The 24,956-nt window shown below is 40.6% G+C and overlaps 1 protein-coding gene and 1 long non-coding RNA gene across 2 annotated transcripts; one reads left to right on the top strand and one right to left on the bottom strand.

The window, feature by feature from the left end:
- The first annotated feature begins 2,605 nt into the window (after positions 1 to 2,605).
- On the top strand, positions 2,606 to 4,532 carry LOC131006563 (uncharacterized). Its single transcript, XR_009095588.1, has 2 exons — positions 2,606 to 3,641; positions 4,240 to 4,532. It is a non-coding gene; the product is annotated as an uncharacterized LOC131006563 (long non-coding RNA).
- Positions 4,533 to 10,574: 6,042 nt separating this feature from the next.
- On the bottom strand, positions 10,575 to 11,560 carry LOC131018134 (uncharacterized). The gene is made up of 4 exons (XM_057946878.1): positions 11,448 to 11,560; positions 11,259 to 11,328; positions 11,079 to 11,186; positions 10,575 to 10,997 (listed from the first exon to the last, which is right to left on the bottom strand). Exons 1-4 carry the CDS (start codon positions 11,558 to 11,560, stop codon positions 10,911 to 10,913), a joined length of 378 nt encoding a protein of 125 aa, XP_057802861.1. The 3' UTR covers positions 10,575 to 10,910.
- Between the last annotated feature and the right edge of the window lie 13,396 nt (positions 11,561 to 24,956).

The raw sequence follows: 24,956 nt of genomic DNA, 5'->3' as shown, positions 1-24,956 counted from the left end.
TGAAAGTTTTCAAGAAAATGTGCGCCTTATGTTTACGATGCTATGTGAATGCTTTTTGTCGTGTTTGGGACTACCCGAACCCATAACGACTTAATGAATGTATTTCGTGTTTGGGACAACCCGAGCCCTCAACGAATCAATGTATGTATGTATGTATGGTCGAGTTAGATTCCTTGAATCTTTCCGGCATAAGCAAAGTTTTTCATGAAGGGGACATTTAATGTCTATATGACTCAAAATTTCAAAGAAAGCAAATATATGTATGTATGTATGAATGAATGAATTATGAGAAAGCTTTATGTTATCATTTTAGGTTCACTGCCTATATGATTAGAATGATAAGTTCTTTTACAAACCGTTTGAGAACCACCCAAGAATGTCTTAAGAATGTTAGTCGTGATAGCACCGCTAGAACGGCATAGAATGGATTTATATGGTACCAATGATTTATGATTGAAGTACTTAGAAGTAAGTGCTTAAGTTAGAAATTCAATTAGAGCCTTATAAGAGATAAGATGTTGACATGATTGGGGGCGAAGCTCCCATTTGACTGAGTGACTCGCCGTGCTGGGTCTGGCCAGCCCACATGACTATGATCTCGGTGATTGTCAATTTAGTCATCCCAATGTATAAACTCGTACTATATAGTTGTCCCAATAAGATCTTCTTTGATTACGATAAGCATAATATGATTAGAATGAGTTCGTTTGTCACTAGTTCTCGAGACAATAGACATGGTGTTCTCACAATTAGAAAGATGCGATAACAATCAAGCTATGTAGCCGCACTGATAGTGAAGTCTAGTATCCCAAACTAGATTACCCAGATATGCAATTCCGAGGACGGAATTTTTATAAGGAGGGAGGGATGTAACGCCCCGCTTTTACCTAGCTAAATCTAGAGTAAATTTGAACTTTGAAGTAGGACGATTCACGTCGAATAAAGAAAATGAATTTATTTTAATTCCAACAAAAATGATTTTTTAAAAAAAAGTATTTGTAAATTTAGTTATTAAATTTATATGCATTGCCTATTTATTTAATTAAGCATTTAAGCATTTTCACGAGCTTTTAATTAGCAAGATTTGAAAGGAATTCCTTTTATAAATGCACCAAGGATTTAATTACATTCCCATTACAATTTTACTACATCTATTATTCCTACATTATACAATAAAGAAAGTTACATTGGTACTCATTTATACATAGACATATACACACATTTGTAAGATACAAGTACACCAAATACCAACATCTCTCCATCACCTACGACACCCTCCCTGCAGCTTTATTTCATTCACACAATTAAAGTATATGCCTACACTCTATTTTCCTTCATTCACACATCTACTCTTGAAAGAGCAACAACATAGCCGTGCAGTCACCCCACCCTATGCCTCATAGCCGCCCACTCTACAGCCCAATTCCAGCCCCAAAAGTCAGGCTGTGCAGATCCCAACTTTTCTATCAAATCAAATGCGCCATATTAGTTTGACATTTTCCACAACTAGCTTTTCCTTTCTATGCTACCATGCCTTAAAAGTAGCCTCTCTTTCAACACTTAACATCACTACCCACCTACTCCCACCTTTTTGCAACTTACATAACTGGGTTGATCCGAGCTTCCATCTTCCATCCTTCCATCTCCACACGAAACACTTACAAGTCACAAATTTTAAGTCCAGCCAAGAATAGCAGAGTAACCAAGCAACGACCATTTCAGATTTTGAGCAGCTCACTCAAACTCAAGGTTTCATCTTTAACTCCCCTGTTTACTTCATTCCAAATTATGATTAAGAAACCCAAGCCATTTTATGTATGAAGCTGTTCAGCTGCCCAACAAGAAACTCACGCATTCATACATTCACAAATTTTCATTTGAACAGATTTTATAACACATATGTAATTTTTGTATACATATTCTGTACATACACACATATGTGTATAAGCTAGTATTGAATGATTTTACATGTTGAGTAAATGAATAAAAAGAAGAAGAAAAATAGAGTCTTGAAGCTTTGTCTTGCTTTAATTTCGAACCTTAATGTGGTTATTGGCTGTATGAGTCGAGAGGAGGGATGCGATCGGCGGCGGTGGTTCTCCTACTGCTGTCGGCCGGAAGTTTCAGAGAGGGAGAGATGGGCTGGGTACAGCTGAGGGTGTCGGCGATGGTGGCTTGGCTGCTGTCGCCGGACTGATTTGAGAGAGAGCTGAGGGAGGTCGGTGGCGGCTCTTTCCTGTGGAGGGAGCGGCGCTGCCGCTGTGTGCAAGTGGTTGAACCAAGCGAGAGGTTTGAAGAGAGTCGAGGGAGATAGAGGGCGCCGGTGGCAGCCCGCCTCATCTGCTGCTGCTGTCGGTGGTGGCGTGGTGGCCGCGACGCCGATGGATGGCGGCGGTTTTCGCTGCTGCTCACCGGAATAGAAGGGGGTAGCATCTGGTCTGGGCTGGGGATTTGTTGAGGTCAGGACGGTGGCGGCCTGGGAGTCACCGGTCGGCGGCAGCTTTTGTTGTTACGTCGCCGGAGTCGGGGAAGAGAGCGGCTTCCGCTGCTCGTTGGCGGAAGTTAGAGAGAGAGGAGGCCGCTGCACGGCGGCTCTGCACGCTGATGTCGGGCGGTGACCGTGACGGCGGTTGCTGCCGCCGAGAGAGAGGGAGAAGAGGAGGGGCGTCGGGAGAGGCAGAGAACGAGAGAGAGTGAGCGGCTGAGAGGGAGAGTTCTGGGGGGGGTGTCAGGCGGCAGCGGCGGCGCGGTGTCGCCGGCGGTCGCTGCTGCAGCGTGTGTGTGTGTGCGTGGGGAGTGACTGTGAGTGTGAGAGAGACGAAATGGGGGGATGGCGCAGCTGCGTGAGTTGAATTGTGTGTGTTTGTGTGTGTGCGTGTTGACTGTGTGTGTTTAGGGGGGGGAAATAGGGTTTGTGTTGGGCTTGGGGTTTTGGGCTCCTATTTTGGGCCGAGTTAAATCATTTGGGCCGATTTTAATAAATGTTTGGGCTTGTTTTTATTTTTTTTTATTGGGCCATGTCTATTTATTTAGTTGGGCCTTTATTTTATTTAAGGATTTTGGGGTGCAGTTTTAATTCAAAAGAGTTGGGCCCGATTTATTTATAATAAACTTGGGTAGCCCTTGTATTTTGGGCTACGAAATTTTATAAAAATGGGAGGGTGTCTTTGATTTAATTAATTTAAATGGGCTACCCAATATTTATTAATTAGTCTTATAATAAAGTTTGATTAATTATTTTAAAGATAATTAGCATAATAATATTATTATTATGAAGTACATATTTTAAGTAATTACTTATATGCTAAGCATGACATGAAATTGCATTATATTTTTGCAATAAGAGTATTTATGATTTAATTGGTTTTAATTATAATTTCAATTTTTAAAGAAAATCGAGTAAGGATATTGTTGGTGTCCTTAACTCAAGAAATTTAGTTTTCAATTATTTATTCATTAAATTTTTGAAAACCCGGCTAAGTGAATCATAGAATATTAAGCACTACACCATGACTTAAGATTAGCTTCACGAGACCTATTAAGAATAGAATTTCTTGTAGGCTTTGTGACCAGGGGGATTAGCGCTGCTTTCCCAAGACAGGTTTATATGTGATTATGATCTTCAGGCTTTGCCTAACCAGGTGGGCTTACTTTCCAAATGTACAAAGTATGATTGAGTTATTAAGCTCTAAATATTTCAATGAAATGCAAATTGTTTATTTAATGTAATGAAAACTGTTTATCCAATAAAATGTTTTTGTGCACTCTGCTCTGTTTAAGGCTCGCAACAATGAATCGATCGAGGTTCTCTCTTGACCTAACACGTTATTTGAGAATTGTGTACACCTATTAGCTGACCTGGTGGGTTGATCTCCATCGGGCACTAATCATGTATGAGGCGTTATAAGGGTGCTCGACGGGATGTGTTCCGGAGCATTGGGTCCCAAATGGGAGCTTGGCTGGGTTACGCCCTCAGTCCAAGTAAAGCAGGAGTAATGGATCCGTCGGTGGCTAAAAGGTCCGGGATCACAGCGAGTAACAGAAAGGGAGTGTGACATGTGCGCACAAATGAAAGAAAATATTTTAACATGCTTAGAAGTTATTTCATTTTAAAACCTTCTAAGTTATGTAAATTATGATTGGATAAACTGCCTTTAAGAAAATATTAAATGTTTATGAAAATGCATGCCCACTAAGTACATTAGTACTTAGCCCAAAAATACTTTCAAATGTTTTCAGGTTGGCTGGCCGGTGCTGACGGGACGGAGCTGAGGCTAGAGATAAATTCCTATGTTAGACTTCCGCTGTAGCAATTACTCTTATACATATTTTGTTTTCTCAACTTAAGATGACTTCATTTGAGCTTCAATTTAAAATTTATAGTTTCATGTTAATGAACGTCGGTTGTCAGAAGCATGAAACAAAACTTGTGATCCAAAGGGGCCTAGCCTGACTTTCTATCCTATTTCGGGTTTTAACAAGGTATTTCCCTTGTTTATTTCTATGAATTATTCACACCTCGATTATATTTATTCCTTCAAGAATTGGGGTGTGACAGCAGCAGACACCACCACCGCGGTGTGCCGCCATCGCCGGGCCGCCGCCTGCTCCCTCATTCTCGCGGCAGATCTGCCGCGACCTGAAGACCATGGCGCCGTCGCTCATCTCGCCATCTCCCTTTCTCCCTCGTTCTCACCTTCTCTCTAATTCTCACTGACTCATACACACACACGCACGCAGACACGGCGTAAGCCGCGCCGCCGCGTGGTCCTCCCCTTCGCCGGTGGACAGACGGCCTGGAGCCGCCGCCTCCGTCGTCCGTCGAATTTAAAGGTAACCCCTAATTCCCTATTCTCCTTTTCTTTTTCCTTTCCTCATCTTTTCCCTTTTCTAAATTAAAAACTGAAATCCCTCTCTCCTTTTCCCCTGTGGCAGAACGAAACCACGGCTCCGCCGCCTTCCGTCGACCATCGGCAGCCACCGCGGCTGCCGTCCCCTGACCTCGACTCATACACACAGCAGGGGTTCAAGCCTCAAAACAGTCACATATAGCATATAGGATTTAGCACAAATTCAATTACTAAACTGTATACTCTTTGTATTTTCTTTAAAAGTCTGTAATTTAAGCAAATCATTGTATCCTTGCATGTATATCTGTAATAGGTTTCAAAGAAAAAGTATACACGCATATAAGAATTACTAAGCAATTGTGTGTGTGGGTTGAAACCGTGAAGTAGGCATAGAATGAAGGATGTAAAACCTTCAATATTGGAATTTGATTTGTATTTCTGCGAAATCTGGTATACATCATAAGTTAGATATGTGCTGTGAAGAAATATTGAAAATGATAGTAGTAAACATCAGCACTATTACCGTGAATCTTGCTGGTGAAAATGGGCTGCAGTAGTTGAAAATTGTGGTGTGAAAATGGTGAAGTGTTGGGGAAGGCTTTAAAGATATAGAATTGGATTGGTGGTTGATTTGTGACCATGTATCTCTTAATCCCACTTAACAAAATATCTAAGGTTTAGTAAAATATCTAAAGATTAACACATTAATCATGTAGTTTCAATCTCATATAAATACATTAACACATAGCATAAAAATCCATTTGGATTTGTCAATTTAATAAATTAAAATCACATAGGCTCACTTTAACAATTAATTAAAAGAGCTATATTTAACACTTCAATGTTAAATCCTCGATAATAAACTATTGGACTCAATATATATATTGAGTGTATCATTCATCTAAAATAAGAATAAATCATCACGTATATAAATCATCAAATTCATATAAGTCTGTATTTTATTAATGGATGTCGAACCCTAATTATCATAATAAATCCTTAAATCAGTCATTAGAAGAATTTAATCCGTCGGGTCATTACATACTATCCCCCTTAAAAGAAATTTCGTCTCGAAATTTGTACCTCAGGAAACAACTCTGGGTACTTCTCTTTCATGGTAGACTCGCGTTCCCATGTCGCCTCTTCTTGACCATGATGTCTCCATAAGACCTTGATTATTGGTATCGATTTATTCCTTAGTATCTGAACCTTCCGATCTAAGATAGATTCGGGTCTTTCCTCATAACTCATATCTGGACTAAGGACAATGTCGTCTCTATGGATTACATGCTTTGGATCGTAAACATATTTCCTTAACTGCGACACGTGGAATACATTGTGCACATTCCCAAGGCTTGGCGGCAACGCCAACCTGTAGGCTACAGGGCCTATTCGTTCTAGTATCTCATATGGTCCTATGAAACGTGGCTTAAGTTTACCCTTTACACCGAATCTAACGATTCCTCTTGATGGAGAAACCTTCAGAAAAACTTTCTCTCCATCCTCAAACTGTAGGTCCTTTCGGCGTTTGTCAGCATATGACTTCTGTCTATCCTGGGCCTCCTTGATTCTTTGTCTGATTTGACGGACGATCTCAATCATCTCGCCTACTGTGTCAGGCCCTAGGATTATTCTTTCGCCCACTTCATCCCAGTAAAGTGGCTGTAGTAACCCACTCTTTTATCAGTATTTTGATTACAGTATTGTGTGTTTATTTACCTATCTGCTAGTGATTAAAGTTTTATGTTTCCTATTATGTCTCTGAATTTATGAATCTCTGTGACAAAGTTACTTAGCTATCAGTATGCTTGTTTATTTTATTTCGCGTGTTTAAAACCGCGATGAGAATCTTTGAGTGATGAATGATTATTAATCTGAGTTTTAACCAACTTAGCTAAGTTGTGTTATCTTTCATGATGGAGTCTAGTGCACATGGTTGATCAAGTCGTGAATTAATTCCGACTTTGAGGATAATTAAATCTACGGATTTAATTTATGTCTGAGAATAGCGAACGAATTAAATCTACGGATTTAATTTAGCATTATCGACTTTCGAAAACAGTATTTCTAATACTGAGAAAATCAACCCTGAAGGGTTTTTAATTAGACTTTTCCCTCTCACCCTATCCTACCAACACAATGATTAGAAAGAGAAGGAAAAAGGGAGAGAGAGAAAAGAGGGATAAGGGCGGCAGCCATGGCAGCTCCTCCCATTGGGCAGCAGCCGAAAGGCCACCCTCCTTTCCCCACGCAAAGCTGCAACAAGCAGCTCTCCCCTTACACCACGCCAGCGCTGCCCAACCAGCCAAGTCCACGCCAGCGCCGCCCTGCACAGCAGCAGCACCCCCCTCTCTTTCCACGCCAGCTGCAGCTCCTCCCATTGGGCAGCAGCCGAAGAGCCGCACTCCATCTCCACGCTGCAACAGCAGCAGCAACGTCAGAGCAGCAGCAGCCCCTCCATTGGGCGAGCAACTGAAGAGCCTCCCCTATGCCACGCAATACCAGCCAGAGCTGCCACCCTTAGGCACTCGAGTACACCAGCCGAGTTCCCCTATTTAAACTCCTCTTCAACCCTTCGTGCCCCCCTTTCTACCCCCGCTTCTAAATCCCCTCCCTTCGTCGCGATTTCCCCGAACTCGCTATCCCTAGCGGGTGCGGCCGCGACAAATTTGGAGAAATGTACTGAAATAGAAGTTGTATATCGACTCGATTGGAGTTCGTTAGTGCGAACGGATCATAAATCGGAGTTCGGACTAGAAAGTTATGGCCGAAACAAAAACATCGCGCGCAGCAGTCAAAACTCGGCGGTCAACGACTTTGACCTCCGAAAATTGGCATTTTGAAGAAGAAATTCGGCGACCTAAACGGCAACCACCGAGTTGGTCACCGAAATCTCTGTTTCAGTTTTGCACCGCGAGTTCTAAATTCAGCGGGCGCCGAATTTGGTAGTTTTTCAGCACAAAAACGGCGGTCAACTCGGCGACCGCCGAGTTTGACCGCTGAATTGGGCGGTTTTGCGAGATTTTCCGATTTTTAGAGTTCTTCTGAGTTCCAAACACTGTATTTTACCCTGACACTATAAATAGGTCTTCTTTTGACCTATTTTGGGTTCCTTTTTCAGTTCCCAGCTTTTATTTTTCTCAGTTTCATAGCTTTAGATTATTATTGTTTTCCAGTTTTTTACAGCTTGGATTGGATTTCTATATGGATTGAAGATTCAAGATTTTTTATTCAATTTTTATATAATTCAGTTCTTTCAATTGTGTTCTTTTTAATTATGTTTATGTTTTATTTTACGATGTCTGGCTAGTTCGTTAATCTGAACATAGGGTTTGTACATAGCTGATTAATTATGTGTGCATGATTTATTGATATCAATTTTCCCTCTAACTTGTGATTCATGATTCCTGGTGCTTAATTTCTTGTGAATTATTTGGCCAATAATTTACATGTCTAGCTATTCAGTTTGAGTCTTGAATGCGATAATTGTTCAGCCGATTCAGGAATGCATGTTATAGTAGTAGCCTTGACACTTGAATGAGATAGGTGAAACTGTAGGGAGCTATTCTTTGTGTACGCTTGGGAGTTAATTTATTCCTTGGAATCTTGAATGTGAAAGGGGGTAAATTAATCTACGTTCATAGGCGTTCGTTAGAGAAGCTTGTGAATAATTCTGTGATCTCTCATCAGGGTTGGATTAAATTGGTAATTGAATCAATATATTAAATGCATGTAGTTAATTAGTAAAAGTACATCCCTAGGGTCAGAGTTTTCTTTATATTTGATTTATTTATCATTGTTTCTCTGCTCTTTAGATTTTATTTTGTTAAATTTAGTTTTTGATTCACCTTCCTATTTGTTTTGCCTGTCTACTGTGAGTGTCTGTTTAGGAAATAGATAGAGTCATTTCGTTTTACAGTCTCTGTGGATACGATACTCGACTTGCTGTTTCTGTGCTACGATTACACTGTTTAGTTGCAGTTATTGTTGTTAAGAAATTAGCGATCAGTGCTTTTTGGTACTCAGCCCTGCGTATGTTTCTAAATATGCAGGTTAAGTTGTGGTGCAGATGGAAGCGAGCAGAGCAAATTCTTTGATGTATATGTATTAAACCAGACTCAGGATTCCATGTCTTCAATACATGTAATCCACTTGAGTTATTTCCGCTGCAACACTTAATGTATTTTACTTTATTGATGTGTTGTACATATTTTAAATCAATAGCTTTGAGAATTATGTCACTTGAAAGTTAGACAACTTGTCGTTGTGTATTGTAAGTTGTCTACTCATGAGTTTTAAAAGTGATTACTTATGATTATCCAATATTAAAGTAATTCATCGTTAAAGCAGGTTCATTATTATTATTGATATCTCTTTTCTTTAGCATTTTCTACTCCATTTCCCAGTCACACCTTTCCCCGGCTTAACTATACACTAGCTTAGACCGGGCTGTGACAAGTGACCTGCTTGTCCATAGTTGAAGCAACTATTAGTTCCAACTTTGAAAACCCCCAAGTGCATCTTGTTGCACTTGGCGCACGGCGGCGTCCTCTGTTGTCCTGATGACTGTTCAGGATATTGTTGTTTACCCTGTTGTCGCTGGCCTTGTCCTTGCCACGGCATTTTGTTGCCCTGTCCTCTGTCCTCCCACTTTCTCCTTCCATTATGTCCTTGAGGCACAATCTGTTGTCCTCCAGGTGTTTTTATCTGAGTCAACGGCAGTGTAGGTGCCTGCAGTATTTTCTTTGGCTGCATAAACGACTCCATATCCACGGCTCGATTTAAAGCCTCGGTGTATGACAAAGCACTCTGACTTGCCAATACTACCTTAAAGTCCTGCCTTAAACCAGCACATAAAAACTCATACATCTTCTCATTAGTATCCATCTTTTGATGAGCAAAACGTGATAGATCACAGAAATTCTCGGTTATACTCTACAACCAATTTCTTTCCTTGCATCCAACTTCGAAATTCAGCCTCTCGTTGCTTACGGTACTCCTCGGTACGTACTTCTCAAAAAGAGTAGCCTTGAAATGTTCTCAGGTGTAGTTTACCAGTTGCTCGGGTGTCAGCACTACTAAAAAAAATGCTCATACGTAACGGTAAATTTCCGTTATGTATGTACCAAAACTACCATTGTATATAGTGGTGTTATGTATGAGGGCGCTCATACATAACGGTAACATACCGTTACCTATACAATGTATACATAACGGTATCTGGGATATATATAACATATCCAAAACCGTTGTCTATGACAGTAATACATAACGAAATTTTTCTGTTATAAAATGTCTTTTTTCCGATATGTATTTGTCATATAGATAACGATTTTTTATGTTTTATATAACGGTTTTCCGCCGTTATCATATGGGAGAAAACATAACGATTTTTCACCGTTATGAAAATTATTTTTGCGTTATAAAATATAATTCGTACATACAGTTTTGCTATTATAGACAACGTTTTTTTGTATTTAGATAACGGTTATTTCCGTTATCTTTGAGTATGAATTATAACAGTTTTTTACCGTTATGAAATTTATATTTTTTGTTGTGTAATTAGCTAATAGATAACAATGTTTATCTGTATTAGAAACGGCAATGAGAACCGTTATGTATTCTTAGTTATAAAATAAACCATATTTTTCGTTTTTTTTGTTTTTTAGCCTGTTTTTTGTAATTTTCTAATTTAAAATCATACAAATATACAATATTCTCAAATAATACAATCCAAAAAATATATTATATAAAATAACTTAAACTTCCAAACATTGTAGCTTCAAAGTACCTAAAGTAGTCATCCAAACATTAACAAAAAATGGTGTTCAACACAATTTTCACCAAATTCTTCATCATTTCCAGATTGAAAATCCATACAAAAAAGCAAACAAAATGCCACATCTTCCTACGTACCCCTGACTTTTATTGTCGTACACCTGACCATGAAAGAGAATAATTCAATAAACAGACTACTATGTGTAAGAACACACTTAGGAATGATATAAGAGGATTAATAGCTTGATTATAATTCACAAGTCAAACAAAATATATAGCTGATCAGTCCAACACATGTAATAAAACACACTTAGCCCATTCCTCGCGAACTTCATCAATTTCAACTTGAGAATAGGCTACATTCGTAAACTGTACAAATAAAAAGTAGTGATCAAATGTAGTTTATTAAGAATGTTACATTAAAATATGAGTATATATTTATAAGCATACCAATGATGGCAGAGAAATATTGTCAGCCCTTTCAAACCCTTCGACTATGTCTTTCATATATCGCATCACAAAAAATCCACATTCTGTACTGCCAGGTTGCTTAGGACCCTATGTTTAGAATCATAAAAATACGAGGTCACCAACTGTGAATTAATATTATTTATAAACAATAGCACACACCTTTATGATGTCCCATTTTGCTGAATTCTTGATTTTCTTTCCATTATGTGCATTGAAAATACTCATTGCGCTTCAAAAGAATGAATACAAACAAATTAATATACGGACAACAACTTGTAAAACTTACTTATCAACAGCAAATAATAAAGATACACAAAAAATTTATTACATAAATTTTGTAAAACTTACTTGTCAACAGCAGCTTTCCAAGGGATGTCACGATTTCTGTGATAAAGAGAGTCCAACAGATAAACGTGGCCTTTGTGTGGTTCAATGATGTGCCTCTCACTAGTCTTATACATCAAAAGAATCTACTAGGATAACTCAAAAGTTGTAAGGGTTCAACCCTAGAATGACATCAAAACAAATTGTTCAAGAGACTCAAATGAATGACCAGAGGGTAGAATGGAGTAACTACCAGGTCGAACAAAATGACCTAGAGTAAGAACCCATCTGACTTTTTCAACCGAAAGTTGAAACACGTGGGTTTATTAACCCATAGGACATCTACTGAGATTTGGATCATGTGGATTGGCCAGGTCCAACATAATCACTCCCCAGTCACACGGGAAATTCTATCCCGAACTTGAAAATTCTGGGTCTTCGAAACCCTCAACATACTATACATAAGAAAACTTATGTTCGCAACAACAAGCTAAAAGCTTCAACTTTGGGTCCCATGTTCTAGACTCGTGTTCCGAATGTTCAACATTTTTCAACTCACCTCTCATGTTGTGGTAGTGGTGGCGGAATATTATCTCGCCTATCCTTCACATCACATTCATGATGACATCTTTGAGGCATTTTGTAATTGTTGGGAACCTTGAGGAATATTCTAATCCTTGTTTTGATGATACCAAAATTCATAGGTCTTAATTGTAATAGACTAGAACAGTTTTGAACTCAAGTGTTAGAGTTCGTTTCTAGTTTAGTATGCGGTTCTGAAGATTGAAGACTGAAGGACGAAGGACTAAAGACTGAAGACGGAAGATACCAACTGAAGTATCAGTTGAAGAATCAGTTCGGAACTGATTACTTAATGCGTGCCACGTTGACTCAGCGGACTGATACTAAAGTCAAGTATCAGTTGAACATTCTTCCTCGGACTGATCTTCCAACGTTCAAAGGAAGCCACGTACTCACAAAAGTACAGCCGCATTAAATGCAGAGATCTCAGAATCTTATCTCTGCAGAGGTCATTCCTATTTGGTGGTTACTTTATCAGAGACGTCACATCTCCTGTCCCTCAAGAGAGCCGTTTCCACCAGACAAGGGACCTCGAAGATTGAAGCCTCAGCCCAAATTCGAATTGCTCACCAACGGAAGAAATCTTGAGGACGTTCGACGCCAACGGATCTATTCAAGAGTTCTCCTACAAATAGCGCTCGAGGATCACTTCAACCTTCACCGATTCAACGACATAAGCTGAAGCTCTGCCAAAATCGCAGCCTAAAGCTTAACCTCCCCAAAGCTTGAATCGAAGAAGAGAATTCCAAAGCTAAAATCAGTCACTGCTGATTACATACATTCTCTTAGACCTTAGGCAAACCTCTGTTTACCCAGAAGCCAAGGTCAAACTTGCTACAAAGAACTTGTTCTTTGCAGTATAGTTGGCACTCGTTCAAACCTTCTTTCCAAAAGAAAGATTTGAGTGTTTGAGTGATTCGGAGTTCAGAAAGGTACTCTGACTCTGAGAGTCTTAGCGTGGGTTATGCTAAGCAACAGAAATCCGACACGAGTGAAGTGTGGGTACTGAAGAAGGGTTTTCTTCAGTGGTACGGTTGTGTGCACCCGACAAGCACACGGTTTGGTTTGCAGTGCACCTGTTAAGCACTTGTGGAGTGGATTGTTGGTCTGATCAACCGACCGTGGATGTAGGAAAGGGTTTTTCTGAACCACGTAAAAGTCTCTGTGTTGTTTACAGCTTTCAGTTTTACTTTCCTACTTGTGTTGTTTCAATTGATAAACCGAATACTGAATAACTGCAAAGAGAAACCTAAGACCAACAACATGCTCAACCGAGGCTATTGCGAAACTAAGTTTAATTTTCGCTGCGTATGATATCAGTCTGACTGATCTATCTTTTGATAGTCAGGAAGAGTGTTATCATCTCTGTTTTAGCAAACTCGACTAAAGCCCATAAGTGCATCAGTTAAGTTCCAACAACTTAACTGATAACTCCTTACTGAAGAGCTTTTAGTATCAGTCGTCAACCCTGTTTGGTCAAAACTGTTTTCAGTCAACAGGCGTCACTGTTTGCATGTAAAGTTTCGTTTAGATCTCTATCTTGAGATATCTCACTTCGAAGAGAAGAAAAATAGCCCATAGGTATATCCTCCCCATACACCTATTCGAGACCCCCGGGACCTAACAATTGGTATCAGAGCAGGTTGTTTGCAAGAACATTCTGTATCTGATTAGGTTCTAATTGAACTAGATCCTTTTTCTCAAAGGTCTCGAAAAAGTTTTCTCTTTCTTTTTGTGCTTGCTGTTTGCTCTATCTGCTGTTATCTGTTCTCTCTTTTTTGATGGAGACTAACCACAGCAGATTATCTTCTCTACCTATGTTTAGTATTGAAAAATACGACATATGGAAGTTTCGGCTTGAAAGCTTCCTCACCGCCCAACCTTGCCGAATGTGGGAAGTCATCACCAAATGACCAATCACCATCACCGAAACCGTCAAACGGGTTCCTGTTGATCCTCGACAGGATCCTTACGATGCGGTCCAACCAAAGCAAAAGGCAGACTTCACCACCGAAGAAAGGAAGCAAGATGAGCTTGACAACCTCGCCAAAAGCATCATCTCCGACATCGTTCCCGACAAGCATGTCATGAAGATCATCAAGTGCGGAACTGCAAAAGAGATGTGGGACATTCTTGAAAGAATGTGCGTAGGTTCTAAGGAAATCAAGGAGAATAAGCTATCCATAACTTGCCAGAAGTTCGACTCCTTCCTCATGCTCAAGAATGAATCTGTCGAAGAAATAGAACTCAGATTCAATCAAATCTTGAATGAAGTTCAATCCATTTCTAAAGACAAATACACTCAACGAGAAATCAACCTAAAGATTCTTCGAGCACTGCCAAGAGGAGAATGGCAGATCTACTCAGTCGCTCATCAGCATAAGCCTGGATTCAGTCAGCTCCCGACAAACAAGCTCTTCTCTGATCTCATGGCAAATGAGTTCGACCTTCAGAGAAATCTTGGAATCAAGAAGGCTGGAGGATCTGACGAAGATGTTCCATCAACCTCAAGAGGAGCAGCACTGAAAGCTTCAGCAAGAGAAGGCAAGAAGCAAATCAAGGAACCAGCGGAACTCAACACTGAGGACTTCTTCAGTCAATATGCTTTGTTGACTGAAAGATTTAACAAAATGGAGTCCAAGTTTCAGAAGTACAGAAGGTTCCACAAGCAGCACTACAAAGGAAAGGAAAGAGAAAGCAACTCCAGACATTCCACTGATCGAAGCGGAGAAAGAAAGTCAGGCGCTTACGACATCAAAGACATGGAATGCTTTGGATGCAGAAAGAAATGGCACTTTCGAAATGAATGCCCTGAACTGACTCAATCTGAACGCAAAGAGCTGAAAGCCAAGAAAGATCGCAGCTTCTCAAGGAAGAAAGCGATGGTTGCTGACGATGCTGATTCTTCCAAAGACACATCAGAATCATCCGACTTCGACAGCACCAGCTCAGACGATGAGAGTCAAGCCCTGATGGCCAATGGATCTGAAAGCGTGGCTGACAACAGCTACGACAATGGAATGAATGGCTCAGAGATAATCTCTCATTCTAAAACTTCTTATATTGATAACTTCCTGATGTTTCAGGAGACCACTCAGAATCAGGAGAAAGCTCATCCGATGAAACTGACCAGTTTAATCAGCTCATGACTGATCACTGTCAGTTGAGGAAAATGTTCGAAGATCTCCTCAAGCAGAATCAGAAAATGGAAAAGGAGATCAATGATGAACGAGCTAGGAATCAGACAATCATCTACTTTTCGGATGAAACTTGTCTTGATCAGCTAATCATGGAGAACAGTCGACTGGAAGAAGAGCTCAGAATCTCCAACTCAGAATGTGATAGAGCATCTCATGAGATCAAGAGGCTCAATCACAAGCTGGAATAAACAGTCAAGGACTGCATGATGAAGTCACCCATGATGAACAACTTTCCATCAAAAGGCCTTGTTGAAAGCATTGGAGGAAAGGTTGCAGCTGACAAAGGAAAGAATATCATGATCATTTCAAAGGACGATACTTCTGAAATCACAACATCAGAAGAATCAAGAGATCATGATATGGACGAAATTCGCAAACAAAAACTGATGGTAAGATCAAATGTTCCACCTCCACGGAGCTACAGACGAGCAAAGGAGGCCCCCAACCAGATCATCCTACTGAGAAGACTGGAAAGCAGATTTCAGTCAAAGATCGGGGAAGGAACATCAGGAGTCAAGAAGAATCTTCCTCACCAGTCCAGGGGGAAAAGCGGCCACATCAGCCAGAATCTGAAATCAGTTCAGTTTCAGAAAGAACAACATCCATGGAGACAAAACAATAATGAGTCTAGACGAGCCAAGCGACATCCACGACGACAAGCAACTGGACATCATACGACTCATGTTCCACGACATCAGTCAAGTCTCCATCAGTCTGAAAAGACTCGAGTATCTCAAGGAAGATACTTCATCAAGCAAAGAAGACCTCAACCACTCATCAAACAGAACTCCTACAAGAGTGAGGCCTTCAAAAGAAAATCTCAACAGAAGAATGCCAGTGTGCCAACTAAAGCGCCAACAACTTCAGTCAGACGATCAGCAAAGCGCAAGAGATCAGCCAGATCAATTCTGAAGCAGATATGGGTTCCAAAGGGAACTCGAGCTAACATCGAAGGACCCAAATCTTGATTGGGTACCTGAAGTAACTCTTCCTTGCAGGTCAAAATCAGGAAACACAAAAAGAAGGAAGAAGTTAAAGCTTCAATCAGAACATGGTATCTGGATAGCGGGTGCTCGAAGCACATGACAGGCTACAAAGAATATCTATCACAGTATGTTGAGAAAGCTGGATCCAAAGTTGCATTCGGAGACAACTCAATCGGAGAAACAAAAGGCTATGGTATGCTCAACAAGGGTAACGCCAGTATCAGTAATGTTAGCTTTGTTTCTGGTCTAAAACGTAATCTGTTGTCTGTGAGTCAATTTTGTGACAGCGGTTTCACAGTGAAGATCAAAAAGGATGAATTCTCTGTTAGAAACAATCAAAAGAATGTGGTTCTGAAAGGTTTCAGACAAGGAAGTCTCTACGTCGTTTCATGGGAAGACAGCCCACCTGAAACTTGCCTCATCAGCAAAAGCAGCTCGGAGCTCAACTGGCTGTGGCACAGGAGACTCAACCATCTCAACTTCAAGACGATCAACAAGCTTGCTAAACATCAACTGGTAGAAGGACTGCCTTCTATTGTGTTTCAAAAGAAGCAAGAGTGTGAAGCATGTCAAAGAGGAAAGCAGACGCGAATATCATTCAAGTTAAAGTCAGGACACTCCTCTGGAAGAATTCTTCAACTACTTCACATGGATCTGTTTGGCCCAATATCTCCAAGAAGCTACAACGGTAGGAAGTACACCTTAGATGTTGTGGATGATTATTCACGATATACTTGGGTTATCTTTTTCTTCAAAAAGAAAGAGACACTGGAGGAACTGCCAAAGCTGCTGAGAAGACTGAGCGTGGAAAAGGAAGTCAACATCATCAGCATCAGATCAGATCGTGGGACTGAGTTCCTCAATACTGTCATTCGTAAGTATTGTGATGAACAAGGAACCAGTCATCAAACTTCTGCAGCAAGAACTCATCAACAGAATGGAGTTGCAGAAAGAAGAAATAGGTCTTTAAAGAAAGCAGCAAGGACAATGCTATCCGAATCAAAACTCCCCTTGAAGTTTTGGGCCGAAGCAGTCAACAACGCATGCTACACACAGAATCGCTTCTTCCTCACTCAAAGACATGGAAAAACTCCATACGAGTTATGGAAGAACAGGAAGCCTTCAATTGCCTATTTTCATGCTTTCGGTTCTAGGTGTTTCATCCACAACTGTAACACCCCGTACTTTTCCCTATGTTGTGAGATAGTGTCTTAACACTATTGAGAGAACTGAGATGTCGAGATACGAGACTACTTTTTTTTTATGACCAGATAAGACAGTTTGTCTTTTAAATAGAGATACGAGTAACTGAACCGATGATAGAGTTAGAGTGATGAGATTCGAGAAATGAGCTGAGATAGAGATGCTGATTGAATTGAGTTGAGATTTTATTTTATTTCCGACTACTGGGAATAGATTTACCAGATACCGAGTTATCAGAGATTGACTGACCTATTAAGAAAATAGGAATAATGAGTTGACATAGAGTCGAGGAAGAAAGAGTGAGAACCTTGATGAAAAGAGTCGGTCCGAGAGACGTCTAGTTTGTTTGTATTTGCCGACTGCTTTGATGTGACGTTATGTGAATTTACGTGACTGATTGATTATGTGATTTTCGTGATGTGTGTCACTGTGACCAAGTTATTATGATTTTTTATTTGAGACTTCAGCATTTGGAATTTTGATTAAGTTTCCAAAGCAAGTGTGGTTCAATTTTTATCGAGAAATCGAATGATGCCGGTTTATGAAAATTTTTCCAAGCATAATATTTTTTTTTAATTATTTTTCCTACGAAGAGGAATATTATAATTGAGTGAGTGCACTAATATTAGTGCTATAATTATTTTGTTTTGGTCACATGAATAATTATACTATGGTATTTTATTAATGAGTGACATTTCCATAGTTATTGTGATTTTTATTTAATCACCCTTTTCACACTTTATTTTAATTTCTCTACCATATGTTATATGCCTCAAATTACTAAGTGTAGAGATTGAGATAGTAGAGATTGAGAGTGTATTATTGAGACAGTAGGGATTGAGAGTGTAGAGATTAGAGTGAGAGAGAGATTAGAGTGAGAGAGATCATCCATTAATTGCCAAATATTCCCTAAGATTTCCAAATCACTTTAAAGATACACAATATCAATTCAAATCTTGCAAAGCCAAATCTCTCTCTCCCTCACTTGAAATTTTCGGCCAACTCACCTCTCTCCCTCACACACACTTTCGCCCAACACACACTCATCTCCTTCATCTCTCATTTCCACCATTTTCCTCCATTGATGAAAACCTTCGAAGCTTCCAAAAATATTACCAAACACCTCAAACCACTCTAATATCTTCCATAAACACATTCTAGCCACTTTTAATCAAGAGAATCCTTGAAGAAGAGCTCCAAAGTTAGAGTGAGAAAGTGTGAATTTTGGTAAGAATTTGGGTAAGTGGCCATGTTTTTCTATAATTCTTGATTGAAGGATGTTGTATGTGTGTATTCTTGAAAGATGAAGCAAGAAAATCACCCCCTCCCTATTTCCTTAATTTTCGAAAAAATGGGTCTTCACCCCTTCAAAAAATTTTCTTTTTCTTTTCTTGATTTGGGGTGAAAAATGAGAGTTATGTGATGAGTATTGATGATTGAGGTATGTTGTGAAATATGTGCCTTGAGATGTGAAACTTTGATGGAAGTTAGTTTACCCAAAAATGGGAACTTTTGAGTCAAAGAGTTAAATGATGAATTGATGATGTAAATGAGTCCATGAGATGTATATGATGATGATTGATGGAGTAATTTGAGTATATGATGTCAATTGATGATTTTGATGTGAGTTAGTTTACAAAAATTAGGGATGTGTGTATATATGCCCTTATATGTAAATTGATGGTTTATATGTAAGATTAATTGGTTAAAAATGAAAAATATATGAATAGATTAAAGATTCATATGTGTTTATAAATTTTCAAAGAGTTTAGTTTAGTAAAAATTAGGACTTTTTGGTCTATGTGTTATTTAAGTGATTTTGCTTAAGATATATGTTTTTAAGCATGATAGTAGTGTCTTGGTATATTTGATTAAGTCTATTGTAGGCTAAATAAAATTTTGGCTTAGTTTAGTTTGTATGAGTTTTGAGTTCTTGTATGATGTGAGTTTGATGCTTGATAAAATGAGGTCTAATTGCTCTATGATCATTATGTGAACTTTATCCATGTTTTGTTAAGAGTTTTATGTTGATACATGGATTATCATTAAAATATAGTTTACATGATAAAAAGAGAATGAATATGTGAATAATGAGTTATATGATGTAAATGATCATATTTGAGTATTTGAGTAATTTCGGGCATGAAATTGAAAAGAGAATTTGTTTGATACGTTCGTTGAAGTGTTTTCTATGAGATTTGAGTTGATGATGAAAGAAAAGAGTCGAGATTGAGTATTATGAGTATTTTGTTGAGTTTGAATGTTTTTAAGTGCTATAAGTGCTTAAAATGAGCTTTGATGAGTTTGCTTGGTTTAAATGTTGAGTTGAGCATGTTTGCTTGTGTGTATGATTCGGAGTCGTTTTTCACGACGCACTGACCTACTGTTTTCGAGGGGTTTTTGATACCCAAACACCCTGAACATTTTATGGTAAGTATATTTGAGAGTCGTGAGCATACCGATAAAATTTCAAGTCATTTGGACTTAGGTTGCTATTTTTATAAAATGTAAGACTAAAACTGCTACGTTCTGCCGAATTGTTCTGTGAGTAGCCATTAGAGTCACCTTTTCCAGTAGCTTTCCTTAGCATTCTGGAACCCAAATTTTTATGGTTGGGACCTGAGCGTCTTAGCTAAGTACCCACCAAATGTCAGACCTTTTTGACAACGTTTACGATTTTTCAAAAATCAAACTTTTCGGTTGCTAAAAACTGCCGAATATGGTAGACTGTAGTAAAACAGTCATATCTCCTAAAATACTTGGAGTTTTTGATCCTACTTTTTTTAAATGAAACTAGACTCAAAGAGGTTTCTTTTGGTATAAGTTACGACCCCAGGAGAGTTCTGTACAGAGTCTGGTGAGGTTTTAAAGTTGAGGCTAGTATAGCCGATGCCCCACCGTACCAAACGAGGACGAGTATGTTGTTGATTGAGATGTACCAAGTAAGTTTCGTATCCATTTTTCTAATGGACATGATATTTTACAGGATGCAGAGTCGAGAGGAGGCAGCGATACAGAGACGATATAGCGAGGCGATGCGCCGATGGTTCAGGACTACGGGACTGCGAGAGGGCGATACTACTCTTGGGGAGTTTCTAGCGCTTTACCATCGACGTTGGTTGGAGGCTAGTGCCCATGGGATAGATGAGGCTGAGGCTATCACTCACCTGATTCCACAGTTGCCACTTGGATGGCAAGACTGGGCGGCTTCGCTGGTGCCGCAGTATATTAGGAGGACTGAGTTCGGGCGGTTAGTGAGCGCCGATTTCCGTGGTTTCATCGCGACGTTGAGCCACCGTTATTTTGCTTTTGACGAGCCACCTCCACCGCCGTATGGACAGTTAGAGGGACCAGCCCAGGGAAGGGAGCTAGTTGTTGTGCCCCCACTTCCCGAGGAGCCGTTTCCGATTGCACCTCCACCCCCAGTTGATTCGATACCAGTTTTATCTGAGCCTGTTGTTTCAGAGCCGACTATCTTTGAGACATACTCTCCAGTGGTAGAGCATGACCCGTTTTCGTTTCTATCACTCATTCCTTTTCCCAGCGCCGAGTTACCGCCTTGGGATTGGACATCGGCGACGGCACCTTCGCCATTGCCACCTGTTGAGTCGGCGCAGCCGATTGTTTCTACTGAGCCTGAGATACAGTATGTTCCCTTCGATCCTTATCCGAGGGTTGCCCCGCTGCCTGAGCCTGGCACTTTGGCTTTTCAGACGTATATGCACCCGATCTTATACCCACCGTCCCGAGATGCCCAGGAGGGAAGTTCTCGGCCCATACACCTTGACAGTGATGAGGAGGACCCGGATGAGGAGACTCCAGAGATGACGGTCGGCTACGGACGGACTCAGCCATTGCAGCGTCATACTACAGCCGACGGAGTCGAGACATGGGTACCTGTTCCCGAGGTGCCGGTTTATGGACCGATGATGGATACTGACATCGAGGATGAGCCGAGCGATGACAGCATCTATCGACTGATTGACGAGTACGGGAGTCAGGAGGCAGAGCAGAACGAGGAGACGGAGCCGAGTGAAGATATGGATGATGACGAGGCGACGAGCAGGGTTACAGGAGGTGACGACTGGTGATCACGTGTATTTAGTAGACGCATACATATGTATAGATGCATAGTTGATATATACGTATATGTATATATATATAGGTAGAGAGGCATAGTATAGTGAGTATGTGTAGATAGTATATATCTATAGGTGCTTAGTACCTATGATGCTTGTATAGTTAGAGCATCATTTTAGTGTTAGGACCGTTGTACATAGGATCCTACTTTTGTAAAAGACCTCGAGAGAGAGGCAATTTTCCCTATATATATATATATATATATATATATATACAGAGATGTTGATGATTAGTGAGTTTCACTAGCTTTATCAGAGCTTTGAGAATGATGATGATGTTGATGCATAGTGATAAATGAGAAATAGAGATTGACGAGAATTATGAACAAAGATAGACGAGAAATAGAGTAGACGAGAATTTTAAGAATTTTGAGATCAAAAACGAGATATAGAAGCGAAATGAGAAAAAGAGAAATTGTTTTTTTTATGACGAACGGCTAGTTTTGAGGCCGATAGTTATATGTTTCTTTTTCCTGTTTAGTATGCCTCCGAGAAGAAGGGGGAACAGAAGTAACATAGATCGAGAAGAAGAGGAAGAAGAGGAGCAGAGAGATCCCACACCACCACCTCCCCCACAACAAGAGAGGAGGGTAGAGGAACTTTTTCTGCGACAAAATCCACCAACATTCAATGGATCAGGAGATCCCGCTGAAACCGAGGAGTGGATTCGAAGTATGGAGAGAATTTTTAGATTCCTTAGATGTAACGACGCTGAGCGACTCATGTGTATGTTATATCAACTTAAGGGATCCGCAGATTTCTGGTGGGAAGCGAAACAGAAGACGATGAACGAGGAACAGATAGTAGCTCTTACTTGGGAGCAGTTCAAAGAAGCTCTTTGCGAGAAATACATACCCCGTAGCTATCGAAAGAAGAAAGAGATGGAGTTTGTAAATTTGAAGCAAGGGAGTAAGACGGTAGCTGAGTATGACCGACAGTTTTGCGATTTGGCTCGATATGCTCCATATCGAGTAGATACAGATGAAAAGATGTCAGAACTGTTTTGCTCCGGATTAAAGCAAGAGATACGAGTCGTTTTAGCGAGTCAGAGTGCGCTAACCTACGCTGAGGCTTTAAACCGAGCGCTAGACATGGAACTAGCAATACAGCCAGAGAGACCGAGTCAAGGCTCGATTCCACAATCAAACCCGAATGTTCAATCGGGAAATCATCCTTTTGCTGGACAAGGCCAAAAGGGCAAGAGAAAATGGGATGACCGAAGTCAAGGTCCCAAGAAGCCGTGGCAGAGTCAGAATGCGCCACCGCAATTTCAGAACAGAGATAAACGACCTTATGTTGGCCCAGCTGCCCCAGCAGTTTTTCAAGGACCGCGAGGATTACCGCCTTGCCCGAAGTGCAATAAACTCCATTTGGGAGAGTGTAAAATGGGACAGAATACCTGTTACACCTGCGGAAAGGTCGGGCACTACTCGAACCAGTGTCCGAATCGTCAGCAAAGTGGGAGCGGAGGACGACCGAACCAGTTCCGGCCGCAACTCAAAGCATTGGAAGGAATTTTACCGCTACCTCCGCCACAGCGACAACAGCAAGCCTATCGACCACGTCAATCAAAAAGGCAGCATCACCAGAGGATGTTTGCACTGGAGCCGAAAGCACCAGAGAAGAATCAAAGAAATTTGACAGGTATAGGCGAGTTGAAAGGAGTGCCTATCGTAGTTTTGTTTGATACTGGAGCTTCGCATTCTTTTATCTCACATACTTGTGTCGATACCTTAGAATTGAAGGTAGAGCCTGCCCCACAATCTCTAAGAGTAACCACCCCTATAGGCAGAACTACTACGGTTTCGCACATGTGCCCTAACTTAGAATTTAAGTTAGAATCGATTAAGCTCGAGGCTAGAAACCTGAGATTGATGCCTATGTGGCACCTGGATATAATTTTGGGAATGGATTGGTTAGAGGAGAATCATGCGAAGATACAATGCAAGGAGAGACGGATATCTTTTCAGCCACCTGGCCAAGAACCTACTTCCTTCATTGGCATTGAGGGAAAATGGAAGAAGACACCGATCATCTCGGCACTGCAAGCAAGAAAGCTCTTGCGGAGGAAGGATACAACCGCGTACGTTGTATATCTGAACCAGAGAGACGAATCCAAAGCAAATGTTGATGACGTGCCAGTCGTGCGAGAGTATAAAGACGTTTTTCCTGAGACTTTACCGGGATTACCCCCAGATCGACAACTCGAGTTTACAATCGATTTAGAGCCCGGCTCAGCACCGACGTCGAAAGCACCATATAGAATGGCCCCTGCTGAGTTACAAGAGTTGAAGCTGCAACTTCAAGAACTTTTAGATATGGGCTTCATTCGACCCAGTGTTTCCCCGTGGGGAGCACCAGTTCTTTTCGTTAAAAAGAAGGATGGAAGCTTGAGGCTGTGTATCGATTATCGAGAGCTGAACAAAGTGACGTTAAAGAATAAGTATCCGTTACCTCGAATCGATGATCTGTTCGATCAACTACAAGGAGCGAGCACTTTTTCAAAGATTGACTTGAGAACGGGATACCATCAGCTAAAGATACGATCGGAAGATGTTCCGAAGACGGCATTTCGTACGAGATACGGACACTATGAGTTTATAGTAATGCCTTTCGATTTGACGAATGCTCCGGCAGTATTCATGGATCTCATGAATCGCATTTTTCACGAATACTTAGATAAGTTCGTGTTAGTCTTCATAGACGATATTCTGATTTACTCGAAGAGTAAACGAGAACACGAAGAGCATTTGAGGATCGTGTTGGAAAGATTACGAGCGGAAAAGCTGTATGCGAAGTTTAGCAAATGCGAGTTTTGGCTTAAAGAAATCAATTTTCTTGGCCATATCGTTTCCGCGAGAGGAATTGAAGTAGACCCAGCGAAAGTTCAAGCGGTACAGGAGTGGAGATCGCCAACCACACCGCACGAGATTCGCAGTTTTCTGGGATTAGCAGGATACTATCGACGTTTTATTGAGGGCTTTTCGAAAATCGCTAAGCCATTGACGCACCTGTTGAAGAAAGAAATCAAGTTCGTTTGGACGGACGAATGTGAGCAAAATTTTCAAGAGCTGAAGAAGAGGCTCACTATTGCCCCAGTTTTAGCTGTTCCGAAAGCAGACAAATAGTATGCAGTATACACTGATGCATCGAAGCATGGTCTAGGTTGTGTACTGATGCAAGAGGGAAAAATTATAGGGTATGCTTCACGACAACTGAGACCGCATGAAGTGAATTATCCGACGCATGATTTAGAATTAGCAGCCGTAGTGCATGCTTTGAAGATCTGGAGACACCATCTCTATGGAGCACGGTGTGAGATATACACTGATCATAAAAGTCTCAAATATTTCTTTGAGCAAAAAGATCTGAACATGCGACAACGAAGATGGCTAGAGTTGGTGAAGGACTACGATGGCGGGA

Source organism: Salvia miltiorrhiza, chromosome 1 (genome assembly GCF_028751815.1).
Source record: "Salvia miltiorrhiza cultivar Shanhuang (shh) chromosome 1, IMPLAD_Smil_shh, whole genome shotgun sequence".
In the NCBI taxonomy this organism is placed as follows: domain Eukaryota; kingdom Viridiplantae; phylum Streptophyta; class Magnoliopsida; order Lamiales; family Lamiaceae; genus Salvia; species Salvia miltiorrhiza.
This window is presented reverse-complemented; position numbering and strand designations above follow the sequence as displayed.

Excerpts from the sequence above, each read along its gene's own strand:
- LOC131018134 (XM_057946878.1), bottom strand. The coding sequence starts at position 11,560 with ATGTATAAGACTAGTGAGAGGCACATCATTGAACCACACAAAGGCCAC. Across the intron at positions 11,329-11,447 it reads TGGAAAGCTGCTGTTGACAA|CGCAATGAGTATTTTCAATG; the intron begins GTAAGTTTTACA and ends ATTCTTTTGAAG. Across the intron at positions 11,187-11,258 it reads CAAAATGGGACATCATAAAG|GGTCCTAAGCAACCTGGCAG; the intron begins GTGTGTGCTATT and ends TTCTAAACATAG.